This window comes from Colossoma macropomum, unplaced genomic scaffold, assembly GCF_904425465.1.
Source record: "Colossoma macropomum unplaced genomic scaffold, Colossoma_macropomum, whole genome shotgun sequence".
Classification (NCBI taxonomy): Eukaryota; Metazoa; Chordata; class Actinopteri; order Characiformes; family Serrasalmidae; genus Colossoma; species Colossoma macropomum.
The window spans coordinates 31,989,153-32,008,784 of NW_023494796.1; the positions used below are offsets into that span (position 1 = coordinate 31,989,153).

At 40.7% G+C, this 19,632-nt stretch overlaps 1 protein-coding gene across 1 annotated transcript in view; it reads left to right on the forward strand.

Annotated features, from left to right (window-relative positions):
- lmbrd1 (LMBR1 domain containing 1) overlaps positions 1-19,632 on the forward strand; it is a 203,421-nt gene that overhangs the window by 133,149 nt on the left and 50,640 nt on the right. The window contains exons 12-15 of the mRNA XM_036583441.1: positions 11,191-11,255; positions 13,203-13,305; positions 18,285-18,389; positions 18,551-18,700. Of these exons, the coding sequence (XP_036439334.1) occupies positions 11,191-11,255; positions 13,203-13,305; positions 18,285-18,389; positions 18,551-18,700 (423 nt within the window). The remainder of the gene's footprint in view (positions 1-11,190; positions 11,256-13,202; positions 13,306-18,284; positions 18,390-18,550; positions 18,701-19,632) is intronic.

A 19,632-nucleotide genomic window follows, 5' to 3' on the forward strand; every position in this document is an offset into this window, starting at 1 on the left:
TGGGCTCTGAGGTGGAAAAGACAGAGAACCTCTGCTCTAAACATGTTCTAAATAGTGCTTTTGTGTTCTAAACCAGAGCCAGAATAAAATAAGTTTTGTGACCAATTCTGATACTGATTTTAATGAGCTAAAATGTCCAGCAAGACAGTAAAATGCAAATAAAAAGAATATTTCAGTTACAATTACAGAAGTTTAAAATCACTGAAGAAATACAAGGCAGCAAAATTAAATAACAGGGCGCTCAGCTTATTTAAAAGCAGTTTAAATTCCCTAAAAAGTGAAAGATGTTTAACTTTACTGTATTGTGTAACTTTTAGTTATTTTGCACTAACGAGGATGAATTGAAATGAATTGAAAATGCTCTGCGACTAGATTTTGTGGATGAAAATGGTGCATTCAGAATCAGCCAGTCATTACGTCTAATGCGTTTCTCATTTGTTCGGAATGTCGGAGAGATGCAGAGATGTAGAGCTTGATAAATAAATAAATAAAAAAACAATAAGTTCTTCCTGGAATGTCCTTCTTATGTTCTTAGATGATAAACAGAAATGGGGTTTAGTAATAAAGCAGCACTTCAGTGGATATATCGTCTAATGGTTTCAGTACTGAAGGACCTGCATCCTTATTGTTTACATATAATACAGTTCTAATAAAGCAGTTCCTCTCTACTTTCTCAAGAAAGACAAACGCTGTTCAATTTAAAGTTACAGCCTAATTCTTAACGTTGGCCAGTATAATTTAATATTGTTTGTACGTGACAAAGCCATTAATTCTATCGGCCAACCGGTTTATCATTTGGGCGCTATTTAAAACAGCTTTGAAGATGATCTGTTATTATTTATTAAGTGCCATCAACTTGGTTCTGACCCTTGGTGACCAGACTGATAGTTTCTCCAGAATGTCCTGTCTTCTGTTTGAGTTTTCAGGCCTTCTGATTGGCTGGTTCATGATTCCTTCGATTGTATCCATCCATCTTGTAGCTGGTCGTCCTCTTTTACCTTCAGCCTTTCCATTCATTGTTTTTTCCACTGAATTGGTTCTTCTCATATTATATCCATATATAAGAGCTTCAGTTTGGTTCTCTGTTTTTGAGCGAAGGGTGAGGCTCGATTCGGTCAAGAATCCATTCCTTTGCCATCCAAGGTTCTCTCAAAAGTCTTTGCCAACACCAAAGTTCAAAGGCATCTTTATTATTCCTGTCTTTTTTGTTTATTGTCCAACTTCCACGCCCATAAAGAGGCACAGATAAAACCACAGCCTGGACAGTTCTGATCTTTGTAGAGACAAATTGTTACGACTGAAGATCTTTTCGAGCTTCATTCTTGTTCTCTTGAGTGATCTGTGTCGTACTTCTTAAGGGCTGGATCCTCTGTTGTTGACCCAAGTAAACAAAAGCTGTCCACCATCTCCACCTTCACTTTTAGTGGTGCAGTTAGGGTCTTTTCTGTTGTCAAAACCTTCGTTCCCTTCATAATGAGCTGAAGTTCCGCCTTTTCACTCTATTCTTTAACTCTGTTTGAGTCTTCCTAGTTTCTCCACTGTGAGTGTCGCTTTGCCCACATATCGAAGGTTGCTGATGTTTCCTCCACCAATCTTGAATCCTCGATCATCTCCCTTCAGTCCTGCTGCTCTCGTTATATGTTCAGCACACAGGCTGAAGTGTGGTGATGGTAGACGTGAGTGTGGCTTGATTAGTGTAGAGGCTCCTCATTAGAACAATGAGACGTTCTGGTATACACAGAAGGGTTCTATATAGCACCAAGGGTTCTTCTATTGTTACAAGCTCAACATCATAGCAGTAGCAGAACACTGTTTGGTGCTATATAGAACCGTTTTGGTAAAAGAACTCGGAGGGAATCGGAGAGGATCAGTTTACCGTTAAACAGCTTGGAACATGCTTTGGGAATCTTCACCAGAAGTCAGTTTCACAGAGACAGGTTTATTAAGAAACTGCCTGTGTCATTTCTCTCTGCTACACTCTGTAATGCTGGCTTTACTGCACAGATTGTCCCTAAATTATGTGAATGTAATCGAAAATGAATGCTGACATGCTGTGGAACTTCAACTGGCCTTAAAATGGTTTGCTGCAGTAAAAAAGTTAGCCAAAATGACCGGACGTTTGCATAGAGCAGCTAAGTTAACTCTAACCTGGAGAGAAAGTTCCTCTAATCCTTGTCTACAGCTGGTGTTCTCAGAAAAGGGAAATAAATAATATTAAATAAAATGTACACGTAATGTTTTATTCACTTTTACTCTTTAAACATTGAGTAATAATGTGTCCTTTAAAGTTAAACGCCCCACTGTGTCTGCTGTGTGATTTACTGAGTAAAATGTGGTGTTTTCTGTACAGATTAAATGTCTTGGTGGTTTGTTGAATTATGAAAACACGCTGTAACGACAGAAAATGCCTTGTTTTAAATGTGAAACGTGCACAGACATGGCTTTGGAAAGCGCTTGCAGTGTGAAGTTTCTCCAGCAGGAGGCGCTATCAGCACGTACCTTTGCAGAAACTAAACTTATTATAATGACAGATGAAGTCGTTCTCAAGTGATGTTGGGCTACTCAGTAACATATTATGTAATCTGTCAGTTTTATTAAAGATTTTCATTAAAATAGTATTAAAGAGCATATAAACTAATAGAAAGTAGGTTAAAGCTGTTGCAGACCACCTGTATTTGTTTTGGGGGGTGGGGGGTGTGATGTTATCAATAATCACACTTTTTTAACTAGAAAGTATCATTCTAGTTACCTTTAGATATCAGCCATGGCCTAGTAAGTGTGTAAGTGTAACCGTGTGCCTGATAACTGGTGCAGAATGAAATAGTATGTCGCTGCTGTCGGAACAAAACCTCGTATCACCATTTTTCAGTTTTTGGCATAATTCGAAAAGGTCTGTTGCCTTTTACATACTGTGTAAATTTCATGATGAATGGTCTAAAGAAACACCCCAAAATTACTTGGACAAAACGTCTGGTTCCATTGACTTCCATTAAAAGTAGAGTATGTTTTTTCCTTCTCCTGTAAAGTTACCATTTTGGAGATACGAGGTTTTGTTCTGACAGCAGTGACATGCAAGTTGTGATTACTCAAGTGAGTGACTTGGTGTACATTAAGCCATCTGGCTTGGGAATAGAAGCTGTTTGTGAACTTTGTGGTTTGAGTACTGATTGTCCTGTTCTGTTCAGTGTGTGTGCAGGGTGACCGCTGTCTTTCAGCATGTGGGCGGTCTTACTGAGGCTCCGTCCACGGTAAATGTCTTGCATTGTAAGGAGTTGTGTGCAGGTGATTCACTGAGCCGTCTTCACCACCTTTACAACACTGAAGAAGTTGGTGGTCACTATTTGAGACATCCCTACCTTCTTCAGTCATCTGAGAAAGAAAAGGCGCTGGTGAGCCTTCTTGTAGTGCCATGTCGCTGGCGATGGTGACCCTTGTGAGTTTGGAACTGCTGACCCTCCCCTCTGGTCTTTTTCGCGCCCCCTGGTTGGAGTACTCCTGTCTGTCTGAGTTTTCCCTACTGTAGTGCTCATGTTAACTGAAACTCCTTGTCTCTGTTTAAACCCACTTTAAATCCAACTTTGTAAGGACGTAACTACAGCTCCCACTGGCTGGAGTGGGAAGGTCTCTGAGTGCCCTTTCTTCGCCCGATTGGCCGGGTGCGTGTGGTAGCACTTTCTCAAACATGGCCAGTGGAGCGGTGAACGAGTATTTAAGACATGTTGACATGCTGCAGAGTTTTCAGGCTCCTCATGGGAACCGGGAGGACAGCAACATGACTTCAGCATCGCTCTTTCTGCGTAGAGCCACGGCTCAGCTCCTTGTTCTGGAGGTAAGGGAGTGTAAGACAGTGCGAGCTTCATTGTGATGAATGAATGTGCCTCGGTCTGCAGGCCTAGAGTGTTCTGGGCTTTGGTGAAACCTGTCAAAAGTGGTTAGAGGGGAGCAAAAAAGCTCCATGCGTGCAGATCTAAAAGGAAAAGAACTGCATATTGTTTTATTTCAGTCCATTTTTTGTCAGACTTGTGTAAAGGGACACTGCTTCAAGTCTGTTCTTTATTCGGCACCAGTGGTTGGAGCCCTCCTGCCTGCACGGTTTGGAGTTTTCCCTACTGTAACCAGGGATGGAAAGACGTGATCCTTACTGAAGTGAGAGCGCTGATACTGTGGTGATCATACAAATAATTGCATTAATAAAGAACATTACTAGGTAAGTTGTTCATTGAGAAACTTTGGTGTTATTTGGTTAATTACTTTGAGTTTACAGAAAGAGGGTTAAATGTTCAGGGCTTCATTAGGTTTACTGGCTCACCCCATTAGCTTACCTTCAACAGTAATTAGTCAAGTCAAGTCAAAGTTTATTTATGTAGCGCTTTTTACAGCAGGTGTTGTCACAAAGCAGCTTTACAAAAAATCCGGGTCTGAGCCCCAATGAGCGTCAGCAATGGCGACAGTGGCAAGGAAGAACTCCCTAGGAGTAAGAGGAAGAAATTCCTCTTGGAATGGAGTGTTTGGACCACCGGTGGTTCCAAAACACACTTTGTCATATTCTTCATAACTTTCATATTTCATAAGCTACATTCTAAAGGTGGGGGTCATATGAGAGCTGTAACTGTCTTCTGTCCAGTCAAATAGATGGGTGATGTCATTTTAAACCCTTATAATAAAAGAAGCTGAACTCACAGTTTATTTGTCTACTGAAAGTCGACCCATTTTTCCACAAATCTGGGCTATAAACTATAAACAGATGGCGTCTCTTCAGTGATCTGCTCTGTAAACATTATTTATATAAAATAATACAAAGAGCGTCTAAGATTTTTGGCTTTCAGCAGTAAATTGTAAGCATATAGTGATATGATTATGATCATAAAACACGTTCTGTTAATCTGAGGGGAGTTTTAAAAAATAATAAATAAAATAAAAATGTACATTTATTTCATGCAGTTACTGAATAATTTGCCTTACGATTTGGTCATGGAAATTCAGATGGAAAAACCAAAATATACCCTGGAGAATAAGAGGTTAAACCTATTTTTGGCTTTTTTTTCCTTGGGGTTTTATATATATTGATGCATTGCATGCATGGGCGATGTTTGAGACTTATGTCGGTGAGGGGCCAGCCATCTCAAGTCAAGTATAAAACCTATATTTAGCAAATAACCCATATTTCTCAACGTGCAAACAATGTTCTACCTTAGTGAAGTGGAAGACGGCGCCCTCTGGACCTCATGTAACTTTTCAAATGACGCAAACAAGAACAGTTCCTTTTGCCTGATGGAGCGATTTGAAGAGGTTACTGATGTTCACTAGGCTGTCTTCCAGATCTGACGCTTTAAAAAGTGCTAAATGTTGATGGAAGCTGGTTTCTTCTGGTGGCACAGCGCTGAAGAGGAACAGCTCTGCACTCGTCTCCTCTTCGGGAAATCCATAGCGATGACAAACAGACGCCAGGTCCGCTTTAGTGAGTGTGTTTACATGCACTCAATAATCCGATCATAATCAGATTTCTGCAGTTATGCGGTTATTTGAATTGTCATGTAAACACCATACTCCGATCTAGAAATCTGATTAAGAAATCTGATAAAGAGAGCTGGATTTTAGCTCAGTAATCAGATTTCTCAGTGCACGTAAACTCTTACTCTGACTTCTTTCGGATTTCTCAGTCTGAGAACTGAGAATCCTGAGAGACAGCGGTGCCTGAAATAAGCAAGCGGCGTTGCCGTGAGACGCAGCGGAACGCTTTTGGAGAGGTACTAAAACCACACGTGAAATAAAGGATTTACATATTCTTCATCTTCTAAATGATGTATGTTCATATTTTCAGGTAAAGTGACTCAATGTTTAAAAAAAAAAAGAAATCTGATTACTGTCTGACTCATGTAGACCTGGAGTTTCCCCATTATCTGATTACTCAAGTGCATGTAAACGTGTTGATCGGATTACTGACAAAATCTGATTTTCTGCAGTTATCAGATTATCTGTGTGTTTCAGAGCTGAGAATGTTCTTCAGTGCGATTAGGCTCTTTACATCATTTTCCATCATCAGTACACCAAAATACAATTCCTTGTAGTGACCAGTCAGCATCTGATCCAGGCGCCGTCACTTTGCCGGGCCACTTCCGTGGACACTCTGGGCGTCGGTAGTTGTCATCCGTGAGCTTCCAGAGTTTTTGGAAGTCACTATCTGTTCCTATTGCTAGCAGAGCAGAAACTGTGCTACTAGCTCGACTCTCCTCTTTAAACTTGGTGACTGCAGTGCTCTCGATTGTCCATTGCATTGCATTAAACTTGTCGCATCAGAATGCAGGCTGCCCCCTAATGTTGTGGAGATCAGTCTCTATACATAGTAGATAGTTTTGATAAATGTCATTGTTCCATAATTAAAGTGAGTTGCCCCCCCCCCAATGTTGCCCATAACTTCACATGACCCTTTCAAACAGAGTCAACACTGATTTCCTCCTCATACATTTGCATTCTTTAAAATGTCTGTATTTAAAAGCTGTATAACAAACATGTACAAACAGTGGTGTACATGAGACACCAGTTAATGAAGACCTGTAATGCTCATTATCCCTGAACGACAACTCAAACTAAAGAGTAAAGGAGCAAAGTAGCGATTTTGCATATTGTTAGTTTGTTATTGTTACAGTAATTTCGACAGCTGCGCAGTTGCTTCCTCAGGTTGGAAGTGAAGTTGTGAAAAGCTGTTTTGGTTTGACTCTGTAGCAGTTATTAAAGATCGGCATGACTAAGTTAAATACTTAAAGGTAAGAAGTAACTGTGCCAAAGGAAAATGGGCTTAGGTACTTTCTACCTTCAGCTGTTACGCACTTGAAATAATCAGCCTGTTAGCATCCTTGAGTTGAAGTGGGTGTGTTGGAGCAGGGAAAAACACTAAAATGTCCTGGACAGATGTACTCTAGGACCAAATTTGGTAACTGCTGGTGCCGCTACTTGTACACCTGTCACAATCATGAAATTTAACCTGGCTTATAAATCTCTGCTAATTAATTAATCAAACTGGCTGATTAGTTGTCTTGCTTCCTAGCTGTCGGTACTTCGTAGCTCCCAAGTGATGACAGACTGTAACGAATGGGGAGTTAAACTGGATACATGTGCGAAGCTGGGGCAGTCCAGCAGTCAGTCCTCGTAGGTAGGGGTCAGCACACAGGCAGGCAGCAAAAGTCCAGGCAAATCCATGTTCGCAAAAAACAAGCAAAGGTTTTCTAAACACTACTACTTTTCTAAAAACTTACAGGAGATAACGAGTCCAGAACAAGCTGCGGGTGAGTGTGATAACAAGTGGGCGGAGCTAAGATGGAGCTGGAACTGCAGTGAGCCAATACAAAACAGTCCATGCACTGACTCTCCAGAGAGAGGAGCCAGTGCAGAACAGGGGAGTCCATGCGTTGTTTAATTGAGCTCAAGCTAAAATAGATAATTCTAACTGCTGCTCTCTGAAGTTGTTGTAGCACCAGCAAAAAGTCCTTTGATGTTTTTGTTGGAAGAAATCCTTGTATCTCCATATTTATTGTTGTCCAGTTTCTGGCATAATTTGAAAATGCCTGTTTCCCTTTATATTGTGTGTAGATTTCATGATGAATGGACCAAAAGAAACGGCCCAGAATCACTTGGAAAGACGTCTGGTTCCATTGACTTCCATTAAAAGTAGAGTATGTGTTTTCCTTCTCCTGTAAGGTTACTGTTTTGGAGATACGAGGTTTTGCTCCAACAACAGTGTTATATTCACTTAAATTTGCTTGATCAGCGTGATCTATAGTTTTAGAACGTCTGGAAGTTTTAAGAATTTGGAAATGTTCAGTTTCAGGCCCCAGTTAGGCTGGGCGTCACTACACAGCTAGCAAATTTGAACAGATTTGTGAAACGGAGATCATCGCACACTTTCCGTCAGTCTTTCACAGAATTTCTTGTCTTGTTGTCGTGAGGCGCCCAGACCAGACCACGGGGCAAAGACAGAGAAGAACACACATCACGAGTTTGGGCGACGAATAAGAACTCAAACTCCCAGATCTCCTCAGATCACACGACACACACAGAGCTGAACTCACTGGGCCTGGTTGAGCTTTTATGTGCAGCGATAGCTCAAACTGGGGGTTAATCTGTGGTGAGAAGCGCTGATTCAGTGAGAGCTGGAGAAATATTTCACTGCAAACTGGCAGCTGCGCTGAAACTGTAAAGACAGTGACCTGATCTGGATCAACATTATAAACATGATATCGACTCTGATCTGCCTTTGTTTTACTCTCAGCTCCTCTGTCTCCACTCCGCTGCTCATGCTCGTCTCTTCTCCTTTCTCTCCGCTCTTCTAGCTCTCTGATTGGCTGTTTGAATCATTCACTGTGCTCATCCCTGACCGTCTCTCGCTGCAGGACTCGAGAACGTTTAGAGTCATAAATATTAAACATGTTTGATAATATCTGAGGATCTCTGGTCACTCCAGAGTTCGACTGGAGGGATAAAGATTCACTCGTTTTTCATCAAACACTCAGATCATCGGCGCCATTAGTCGCTTCCAATCGAGCTCCCAACCTGTAGAAACACCTCAGATTATGAAAATTTGTCGCGAGTGGCAAATCGGGCTTAAAATCGGGCATAAAATCGTGTAGTGTAGGCCCAGCTTTAACATGAGCCTCTTCCCTTTTGAAATGCCGTCATGTAAACTTGTATTTTTGAGCTGTAACGTCAGCACCTTGACCAATCAACGACAGTCGGAGAGCCTAACACAGGAAATGCTTCGAAAGGCATTTGTGTCTTTGGCATTCTGCTTCTGATAAAGGTTAAAATAGCCATTGCCCAGTCCATGAACTCTATGCCTGCTCCAAACTACCAGTTGTCCTTTATAATTTGGACTAGCAAGGCGAACAGTGAGATAATTTCATCCGTCTCATCCCTGACTTTACATTATTCAGGCTGTAAAGCGGCAAAACGGTCACCTGAAGCTATTAGCCAGGTCTAAAACCATCATCTCAGGCTGGACGTTCGGTTTTAGTGATGGCCTTCGTTAAGACTCTCTGCAACACTGCCGTCGTCTCGTCTTGTTAGATGGGTGTGAACTGGGCTTAATCCAGGACCTGATTTGCTTACTGCAATCAGAGCCATAACCATAACCATAACCGTGGCGGAGGAGCAGCTGAGTGGGTCTCAGATGGTGTGTGCTGGCTGTTACAGGTGTAAATAGGAGCTGGAGACTGAAACAGGCCCATTAGGCCGTGCGGCCATTACGGACTTCGGGCCGAGCTCATTAAGAAACGACCATTACAGGAATGAGCAGAACAGCAGTGTTTTAATGCCTCCATGCCAAATGGAACTGTCAGCCAAGGTCATCAGCAAACATCCCACGCTCATCCAGCTCAACTCCACTTTCCTTCACTCCCTCACTCCCCCTCTCTCACTCTCTCTGTTGACTTGCCTCTCTTACCTACTCCACTCCTCCAAAGTTTGGAATCCCTATTCATATTAATATTATTTTAATATTTCAAATACAATAATATCTGGTTCACAGCTGAAAACACATTCTGGACTTTAAACTGACTGAGTCCTTGACTCTGTTCCTTAACTGTGACTAATTTATTAAAACTAATGATTAAACATTCCATTTTGTCTCTACCGAAACAACCATAACTCTACCAAACTCTACCATCTGTTTCACTACTGACTGTTTCAGCAGTGACAAACATCAGACAACCATTGGTTTTCTATCTTCAAGCTGGAAAGTTTTATTATACACAATAATAAAATGAACAAAAACTCACTGACCAATCATGGCCGTCTCTGCTGTTGGCATGACGACAACCAAACCGAGCTACAAACATCCAAATAAATGTGGAAGAGCTCCATGTTTCGGCTTCTGAATGAAGTAAATAAGCTCTTTATGCTACTTTCACTTTTCCGAAATGGACAGTAGCCCAGCGTCGCAGATGAACGGTTTATATTCTGTTATTTTTACCTCATATTTACAAACAGAAACAGAAATTTTGCACTAAAAGGCATTTAATTTGGTTTCAAATGTTTGCATATGACTGAAAGTGAACAGTGGTACACTCCAAATAAATGACGTTTCTTGGTGGAGGGATTATTTATTGTTATTTATTATGAATATTATTAATTATATTCTAAATATTGTATTGAAACTGTGTTTATATTATAATATTTCTTAGTATTTTGTGTTGCTGCCATTTTACAAAAGCAACAAGCCACTTAAAAATGTGCCTTACAGTGATTTTACCATGTTTTAATCGTAATTCTGAGCGGCCTCTTGTGACTTATAGCTTTTTATTATCTTATAGTATTTTTTTCGCCTTGATATTTTATCAACACTTTTTAAATATTCTGTATATTAATCTTATTATTAATTTAGTTTTAATACATATAGTAATACAGCTTTCTCAGGCACTTCTGAATCATGTACAGCACTGTTCATCATAACATGACTTTTATGTCAGGTTCACTTGTGTTTATCTACAACCTAATTGGTTTTATTATTTAAAATATAGATTCCATACACGCTTAAAGATGGTTCTTCAAAGGTTCTTTAGTAAAGCCAGTGGTTCTATATAGATTCATAACCACTCATAGAACCATCTGTATGAATAAATGGTTCTTTGCAGGGTGAAATGGTTCTTTAGATTGATGGAGAATGTGCTGTATGTGGTTCTATATAACACTTAACACATTCCCCATCAATCTGAAGAACCATTTCACCACTCAGAGAACCATTTAAGCCTGCAAAGGGTTCTTTGAGTATTCTTGGTGCTACACAGAACCACTGTCTTTCCTAAAGAAGGTTAGTAATGCTGTTTTTCAGGTTCTCTCTGATTGTCCTTCTTTGCTCTCTCTGTCGTTTTAAACTTCCTCACACTCGTTTTCTTTTTTCTCTCCCTGTTTTTGTTTTTCCTCTTCACACAAGAGGCCACTTAATGGCAGGGAAACTGTTTTTGTTTGACCGTGAGAGTGTTTGTGTCTCCATGTCTGTGTGGTCACAGTGTGGGCTCTTTTCGTTTACAAAGCTGGCGTCCAGGGTCGGCAGGGTCAGCCTCGGTGACAGTGCCAGATTGACGTGGACGGGCCGTATGGTCGAGCGCTAACAAATGACACCGCCTCTAGGTTGAGCATCATGGACCAGAGGGAGCTGTACATGTGTCACTAACTCTCTCTCTCTCTCTCTGCCCTCAGATTTTGCTGGGAGTCTTCTTCATCCTGGTGGCGCTGCTCTTCACCATAGCCTTGTTCATTTCCAAGTAAGCACATCCAGCCCCTGCTAAATGTCATGAACGCTGGACCGCCGCAGCCGTCCCCCAGAGCTTTGTCTACACACTTTCCCTCCCTGTCTCGCTCAGACAAATGACTCATCAGACAGAAAAGTCCACTCAGTCTGCTGTCACCTTACAACACAAGTCTACACACTGAAGGTCGCAGCAGTAATTGTGGTGAAGTTGACGCGGCCATGTTAGGTTATGTTCAGCACTTCGCTTGTTTACATCCAAGATCCTTCATTAAAATCGTTAAAATCCCTTTCCCACATCCACCCACACTTTAATAATGACCCAGTGCGCTTATTCCTTTTTTTACAGATCGTTGGTCTTTCATGGGCTTTGAATAGACAGTGATTTGCCTAACGAATCACAGTATTTGGCGTGAAAAAGTGGCCTCTTTTCCACTTCAGAGCCAAATGGTTTCCAAGGCTGTAGTGTGCCGGTTACGGTTTCTGCTGTGCTGCTAAATCAGAATCAGGAAACACGAAGAAAGACTATGCATGACAGTCCAGACGATCTACTAGGCCTCCTCCTACTGCTAGGAGGGACTGGAGAGCCAGGACCGAATAACTAGACCTTAACAGTTGCAGCTGTGGGCACCCTATTTAAGGAGTGCTCACATGCTGCTCGCTGCTCAGTCTTGCGTTCACTTAGCTACTTGCAGGTCGCTCTGACTAAGCTGGTAATTTTTAGCGTAAGTATTGAAAAAGTCTCTTAAGCGTTCTCTTGCCCTCGATACTCAAGGAGAAGCAAGGGCGAGATTAAGAAAGAAGTTTTTAAGTACTGTTTTGGGCAGTTCTCAGCTTTGTTTATCCTTTTAAGCCTTTATGTTTAACACGGTGTGTAACACGTTAGTCTGGGATCACAGTAGTTGAGGGTTTGATCCCCAGGTCCCGTGACAAGTCGCTCTCCTTGTTTCTTTTTCGTTTGTTTCCCCCTTTATTTCTTTCCTCATTAAAATCGTCCCCTCTGGTCTTATCTCCTTTTAAAGTTTCTGAGAACCATAGTTGCTCTACGCTTGAGTCAGTCCCTCATTGTCTGCCAGGTGCTTTGTCCCTAAATGCTCTCGACTACTAACAAAAGGGTTGCGAGTTTGAGACTCACTCAAAACGAACCCCTGGCGCGTAACAGGCTCATTGACGGCTAACACACACCCCAGCTTCACACCCCTCAGAACATGTTCAGTGGCAACTAGCCCCCCTGTCCTAGTTAGCAGCACTGTGCAACTTAAATTTGACTAAATAGCTACATCAGCAAATAAACGTCAAACTATCAATCAAACAACAACTGTTAAATGTTAAACAGTGCTGATAAATCAGGAAGAGGAAATAAAGCAGGAAGACTACACACGACAGTGGCTCAGTGATGGCTAACAGACTAACAGCTACACACCCCATGGAACACATTCAATGCTAACCAGCTTCCCTGTCCTACTTAGCAGCACCATAATGCTTTTTGGCAACCATGTAAGCTAACTGAGTTTATTTGATTTGAATAGCTACCCTATTATATCAGCCTACTGATTGGTTCTGCGGCCCTGAGTACGGTTAGCTGACTGTGTTGAGGAAACCATGCCAAGCATGGAATGTAAGCGTTCCATATCCGTGTAAAAACCTCCTGGAATGTTTACTCTCCCTGCTCAGACGCATTCGACTCTACAGAGGAAAAGAGGCCATGGAGGCTCAGATATGGATGTTTTCTGACATGTTCTAAGCCCATTTTTAAAATAATAGGATACCAAAATTAATTGTGTTCTTCAAAAGAATTGAAGTGAGTTGAGATAAAACAGAAAAAGTATCTTTCTGAGGAATTATTAGTAGAAGTAATAAATCAAATCAAGTAATAAATATATCACAATTCATCATTTTACAGTACTTGGCATATTACACATCTATAAATGTCACAATAGAAGTTCTGCTTATCTCTTTGCAGTCTGGACAAAGCTTTGCACTCAGCTGGAATCAGCACCGGCTTCATCATCTTCGGAACCAACCTGACGAACCCCCTCAATGAGCTGCTGCTGGCGCTCCAACCGGTGAGGCGCTGCTTCTAGATCATTTCTGCTGTTAACAAGCCTTACAGAGAACAAAGAAGGATCTAATGCTGCCACAGTTAATCAGTTATGATACACTGCTCAGATTTTTAAAGATTTTCCTTCCCAGTGAGTGGCCAGTTTGCGTGTTTTAAACTGGACTCTCTTACAGTCAGAAACAGGCCCTGATGGACACTTGTTTATATGCATTTTTTGCCACAAAGTGTATTATTATTACTTTTAAAAGGCTTTCTTTAATCATTTTCATATGACATACTGTGCTGCGCCGAGGTTAGAGGTCATTCTTTTGTTGGTTTAATTTCCAGTCAAAACTGTTATTAAGTTCATAAGTTTGAGATTTCAAGTTAAGGTTCATTTATATAAAATCCGGGTCTGAGCCCCTATGAGCGACACCAGTGCTTACAGTGGCAGGGAAAACTCCCTAAGAGTAAGAGGACACTGAGAGGAACCAAGACTCAAACAGGGAACCCATCCTCCTCTGGACCACACCCGATAGCAAACAATAACACAAGAGCAAAATGAGCTGAGAATAAGGTTTTAACATTAGTATAAAATATTAAAATACAGAAAAGGAGAAAAGCAGGTGAAGCAATGGCAATTAAATAAGGTCAGGTGTGCAGGTGAGGTTTGTCCAGCGTTGTACAGAATATGAAAAAAATATTAAACGCTGCACAGAAAATATGTTTCCTAATAACCACCTGGAAGAGCTGGGAGACCCCAAAACTGCCCCCATCAGATAAACAGCACTCAAAGCTTTGATCTCTGAGAGAGAGGAGAAAATCAAGCTGCTTCAGATCTGAAAACATCCACAGGTGTTTCTGTCCATCCTTCCACTGTGAGAAGACGACTCAGCGCTGTGGGTCTGAAAGGATGTGTAGCTGTTCAAGAAGAACCTCACTGAGAAAAGGAGACGGACACATCAAACAAAGAAGCTGAACGATGGACTGACCACCCCAGAGTCCAGACCTCAACACCACTGAATGTGTTTGATTACTTCAGAAAATCATCAACCAGCTTCTAAGACTGAACTTTGGAGGAGTGTCTGCAGATTCTTTGAGGAACTGAAAGTGAGTCTCCTGAACAGAATGGAAGCCGGAATGAAGGGAAAGAGTGAGATCAGATTCAGCTGTTGAGGCTCCTCTGTAAATATCGGTTATGTATATGTTGTAAATATATGCTGTGACAGGTCTGATGTAATCCTGGCAGGGTTGAGTCAGCGCTGAGTGGCCAGTCATGCGGAGAAGACACAATAGACTCCGGCTCCGGTTGATTTCATGAGTGTTATTTTGCGGTTATTTCGTAACAGAACGCTCCACCCTACAGCGAGATAGATTACAGCGAATACGTCTAGAGCCTTGAATAATCGCCTTTAATGCTTAATATAAGGATTGGTATGCGGATTGCCTGCTCCCGTTTGGGCTAGCTACCTCATGAAGACGATTGTTCTCTCCTAAATCATGAAACGGGAGGACGTGATGGCCGCTGAATTAGATGCAATTACGGATCAGTAATAACTGCGCTATTCATCACAGGAGCTGCTCCGGATCCTTTAAAACCCTTCCATCTCCTCCTGCTAGCGCGATGATCGGGTGCCATGCGCTTGAATAAAGTACGGTCTCTTTTGCCCGAGAGCACTTGATTAAACGGAACTGTTCAGAAGCGCCGACCATTGATTTTGACAATTATTCCCAGCCTTTGGGGAAAAAATGATTAAGAAAAGAATAAAACGTAACGTGTTCTCAGAGTTCTAGCTGGAAACCTTCGTAATTAGCGCTACTTTGGGGTTAATGGCCAGAGTAACGGGGGACTGAGGTCAATGTGTATTTCACAGATTTCCAGAAATGCCGCAGAGTTATGGCTAAAAGCTGCCAAAGAGGTGCGCATTACCGATCCAGGGAAGCGAAGTGGAGCCAAAGACGCCAATAAAAAGTGGATCGGGGAGAGGGGTCACTTTTAGGGTGACTTTCAACCACTTTTTCCGTCTCTAAAACGCTTCGGCCCATCGTCAGAGCTGAACAGCTGTGCTGCGGAGCCCCTTATTTTTATATATTCCTGTTTATGTAAACAGCAGTGTTTTCCTAAACCTCCAAACAATTAGAGAAGGTTAATGTTCTAATGAACGGGCTATATTAGCACTCTCACATTAGTATAAGCTACTAGCTGTTGCATCAGCTCTGCAGAGGGCGAGGTTTTCACTAAACACAGCCTCATTCATGACTACAGTACAGTACTTTTGAGCTGCTTTCACCGAAGCCATTTCTGTGTTCGTAGCGACGCGACGCGTTTGACCCAATTCTGTTTGCCCCTGGCTGTTGGAACTGATGGTGCAACTCCCTTTGGTGCATTACAACACGCTCTCTTTACACACACCTAGGAGGTTTTATTGGTGCTGCAAAACCTTGTATGTGTCTCTCCGAGCTGGAGTTCCTCGCCGCCTCCAGCGTTTTGCCGTTTGCGCAGCCCATATCAATTAAAACGCACCATTAAGTTATACGGGGGAGGCGGCCACGGCCTGCCACTGCCTCCACTGTCTGACTTTGTGTCCTCTTGAATGTCAGTAGGCCCACACAAAGTGTGTTTGTGTGTCAGGTGGCAGTAACTGTGCCTTATCGAGCGCTGGACAAGGACATGCTGTGGAGAAGTAGCATTATATGGTATATATAGGGGGGCGTATTATGAATGCAATACACATTATTATACTGTATACACTGTATATTACATACAGTGGGACCGTTAAGTCTGAGACCACAGTGGAAATTTGGGACTTTTTCGTTTTGATCCTGGGAAGTTCAAACATTTTTTAAAGGTTTTAAACAAAAAAGTTCCGACAAGCAAAATGGAAAAAAAAATGTTGAGAATGAGGGGGAAAAAAAGATTCTGCAGCGTTTATAGGTCACTATTTAAATTTTAGACATTGACCGGCTTCAGGCCTTTGAACAAAATGGTCAGATTATTTTTTTCAGTCTGGTCTCTTTCAGTCAAGATCGTGTTCAGACGACACTGAGGTGGATTTGATCTGCTGATCAGAGACTTTTACTCAAACTTGTGGAGTGAGTGCATGTTGACATTGGGAAATTAGGAAAGATATTATTTTGTGCTCAAATTATGTTAATAATATGAATCAATCAATCAATTAACATTTATTTAAAGTTGACCCTCATTTACAGTGTAGCTGAGCATTATTTAAAAAAAAGTAACCAAATAATTAAATAAAAAGGGATTGAAAGGAACAAATATAAATTGATGACAGTAAAAGCAAAGCAAATAAATTAAACCAAATAAATGATTAGACCAGCACATACAGACAAATAAAAATTAGGAAACTTTTAGACAAATAAGTTTAAAAAGCTGAAACAAAACTGTTGGACACATTAGTAATGATAAATAAGTAATTTATAAAGGGTAATTTAAAAAAACAATAAATTAAACACCTATGTAAAAAACAATATATCAAATAAATTACACCAAGTAAGAAAAAAAATAATCAAATATAAGAAAATTATTAATAACTGTAAGAAAAAAAGCCCTAAAACTACATGAACTAAAACAGCGTCAGGCTGAGTCGAGGTGGTCAGAGATTAAAAGTTGAAAATGGTTGAGTGACACCAGCGAACGAAGCTTTAGAGATGCAATTAATTAATAAATAATTAATAAATAATAAATTCCAGCTGGTTGGTGCACTGCAGCTAAATATACTTAATGAAACATCTTTGTATAAAATGATCATTAAAAGAATGTAAAATATGCACATTTTCACAAGTATTCTCAGATATGGGCCCCACTGTATTAAAAAAAGACAAATTCAAATAAATGATACATTAAAAAATAAAGGAATTAAAGAAAATGAACATCCAGTCAGCTTGAACATTTAGTGACCAATACCAATACCAGTTTTAAGAGGCTACAACTGAAATATCAGCAGATATAATTTTATATTTTAGACATTTTACACTTCATTAGTCTGTTAAGCAGCACTTTACCAGCTGATATCACTGCCAATTCCGCCCACTGTCACAATCCTTAAACTCAAATAAACGACAGAAACTCAAGACTTAAATTTTATAGATGTTGTGGAGCTACCCAGAATTCATCAGTTTATCATCAGTTCTCTTCAAAGAGAAAGTCATGTGTTCTAACCTGTTATCCTTGTGCTAAAGTTTAGAACTGGGTACATGTGTTTGATATTTGTAGTTTTTTTTTTTTAATCCTAATCTAACTTTTAAATCCTAATTTGATTTTTGATGTAATGATTTTCTCTTTTAAATCTATTGTTTTAATCATGTTTTAATCATTAATCGTTTACTTTTTTAACAACTCTGTATTTTCTCATTTGTAAAGCATATAAATAAACCTGCCTTGCCTTATTTTAACCATGATAGCTTCAGATTTACCAGTTCAGCCTGTGTTGCTGTTCTGTGGTGCCTCATTCTGGGTTCCCCAGTCTAAAAGCACAACTCTGTAAGGTCGCTACGGTACCAGAAGGTCACTAACGATCGGCAGATACCCACAAAATCAGTCCTCAATATCGGCAGATACTATCGACCGACCCGTATATTGGTCAGGCTCTACTGAAAACCTATTGACAGATCGATAATGTGACCCGACCTGTTATTTTGACCGAAATAACTTACTTTTTTTGGATTATGTGAATATCTGGATTCATAAAACACTCACAGAAACTCTCATCGAGAGCTGTGATTGGTCAAGATGCAGAAAACAGTAAAAAAAAAAACAAACAAAAAAAAACAATGTGATTGATTAGAGAGCTCGTTTGTATGTTCATTACGGTAACAGTACTACAGCGGACTGTGTTATGATGATGATTAACAAATAATATATTTATACATTAATATACAACATAATGATGGCCGTGTCTGAAGGACCGATGACCTTCTGTTTGTTCTTAGCCAGATTTCTTTAGTGAAGGTACAAAAACAAGCTGGTTCTTTGTCTTTTTTCAGGTTTTCCCTCTGGACTATGTGCTCATCACGGTCATCACCATGTACTTCGTCTTCACCTCCATGGCGGGCATCCGGAATATGGGCATCTGGTTCTTCTGGATCAGGGTATTCCTTCCCTTTCAGTTCATATGATCCCCTTTAACTGATGAAGGTATAAAGGGGAAATGCTCATGCTGACTTCTGCACGTTCATTCTTGGTGGGTAGTTTGATGATTTATTCATATTTTCTCCTTTATTCTCTTTCTCCTATGGCTGTATGTGGGCAGCTGTATAAGATCCGGCCTCAAAGAACCCGTCCTCAGGCGCTGCTCTTCCTCTGCATGATCCTGCTCCTAATTGTGCTTCACACCAGCTACATGATCTACAGCCTGGCCCCGCAGTACGTCATGTACGGCAGCCAGAAGTACCTACTGCAGGTAAGGGCCTGTGTAGGGGGTAAAGGGTGGGCAATATGGCCAAAATATTACATCAGGATATAAGAAATATCACAAAAATCAGCAAAATATATCCAGATATTGCTTTTCTGAGGTTTGGCAAAAAACTGGAACAGCTGAAATGCCCCAGCAGAACAGTGCCACATATTAAAAGGCTATAAAAATCTTTGTACAATGATTTCTAAACTATTTAGAACTTGAAACAATTTATAAAAATACAGGAATTCAATAAGGTGATGTCATTACGGACTGACATCCAATCAACTGCTTGTTAATTTGCAATTCATGCAGTTATTAGTCTCCTGGGACGTCACCTTATGACTGCGCTGCCCTTTTCATGGCCTCACAGAGCCAGACGTGATCTCATACAGAGAAAGTCTGGAGGCAACCATGAGACGTTTTGGACTAAATGTGCATGGAAACAAACTAAGAGTCAAATTTCTAACCCAGTTGCAAGTTAGCAAGGCTGAAAAGTCCCCCAATAAACTCCACTTAAGCATGTAGACGTGTGCGCATGCAGAGAACACATGACCTGGTTGAAATAAACATGCCCGATTGCAAGACTGTGAATTAGCTTCAGAAGATATCACTGGGAAAGTACGACCGCGTTTCCAAAAAAGTTGGGACGCTGTGTTAAATGTAAATGAAAACAAAATGCAATGATGTACAAATCATTTAAATAAAAAATAGTATAAAGACAACAAATCAATATTGAAACTGAGAAATTTTATTGTTTTTTATTGTTCAAAATATTTGCCCATTTTGAATTTGATGCCAGCAACACATTCCAAAAAGTTGGGACGGGGGAAACACAAGGCTGGTAAAGTGTAATGCTAAAAAAAAAAAACACCTGGTGGTTGATTGGCAACAGGTCAGTAATATGATTGGGTATAAAAGAGCATCTCAGAGAGGCG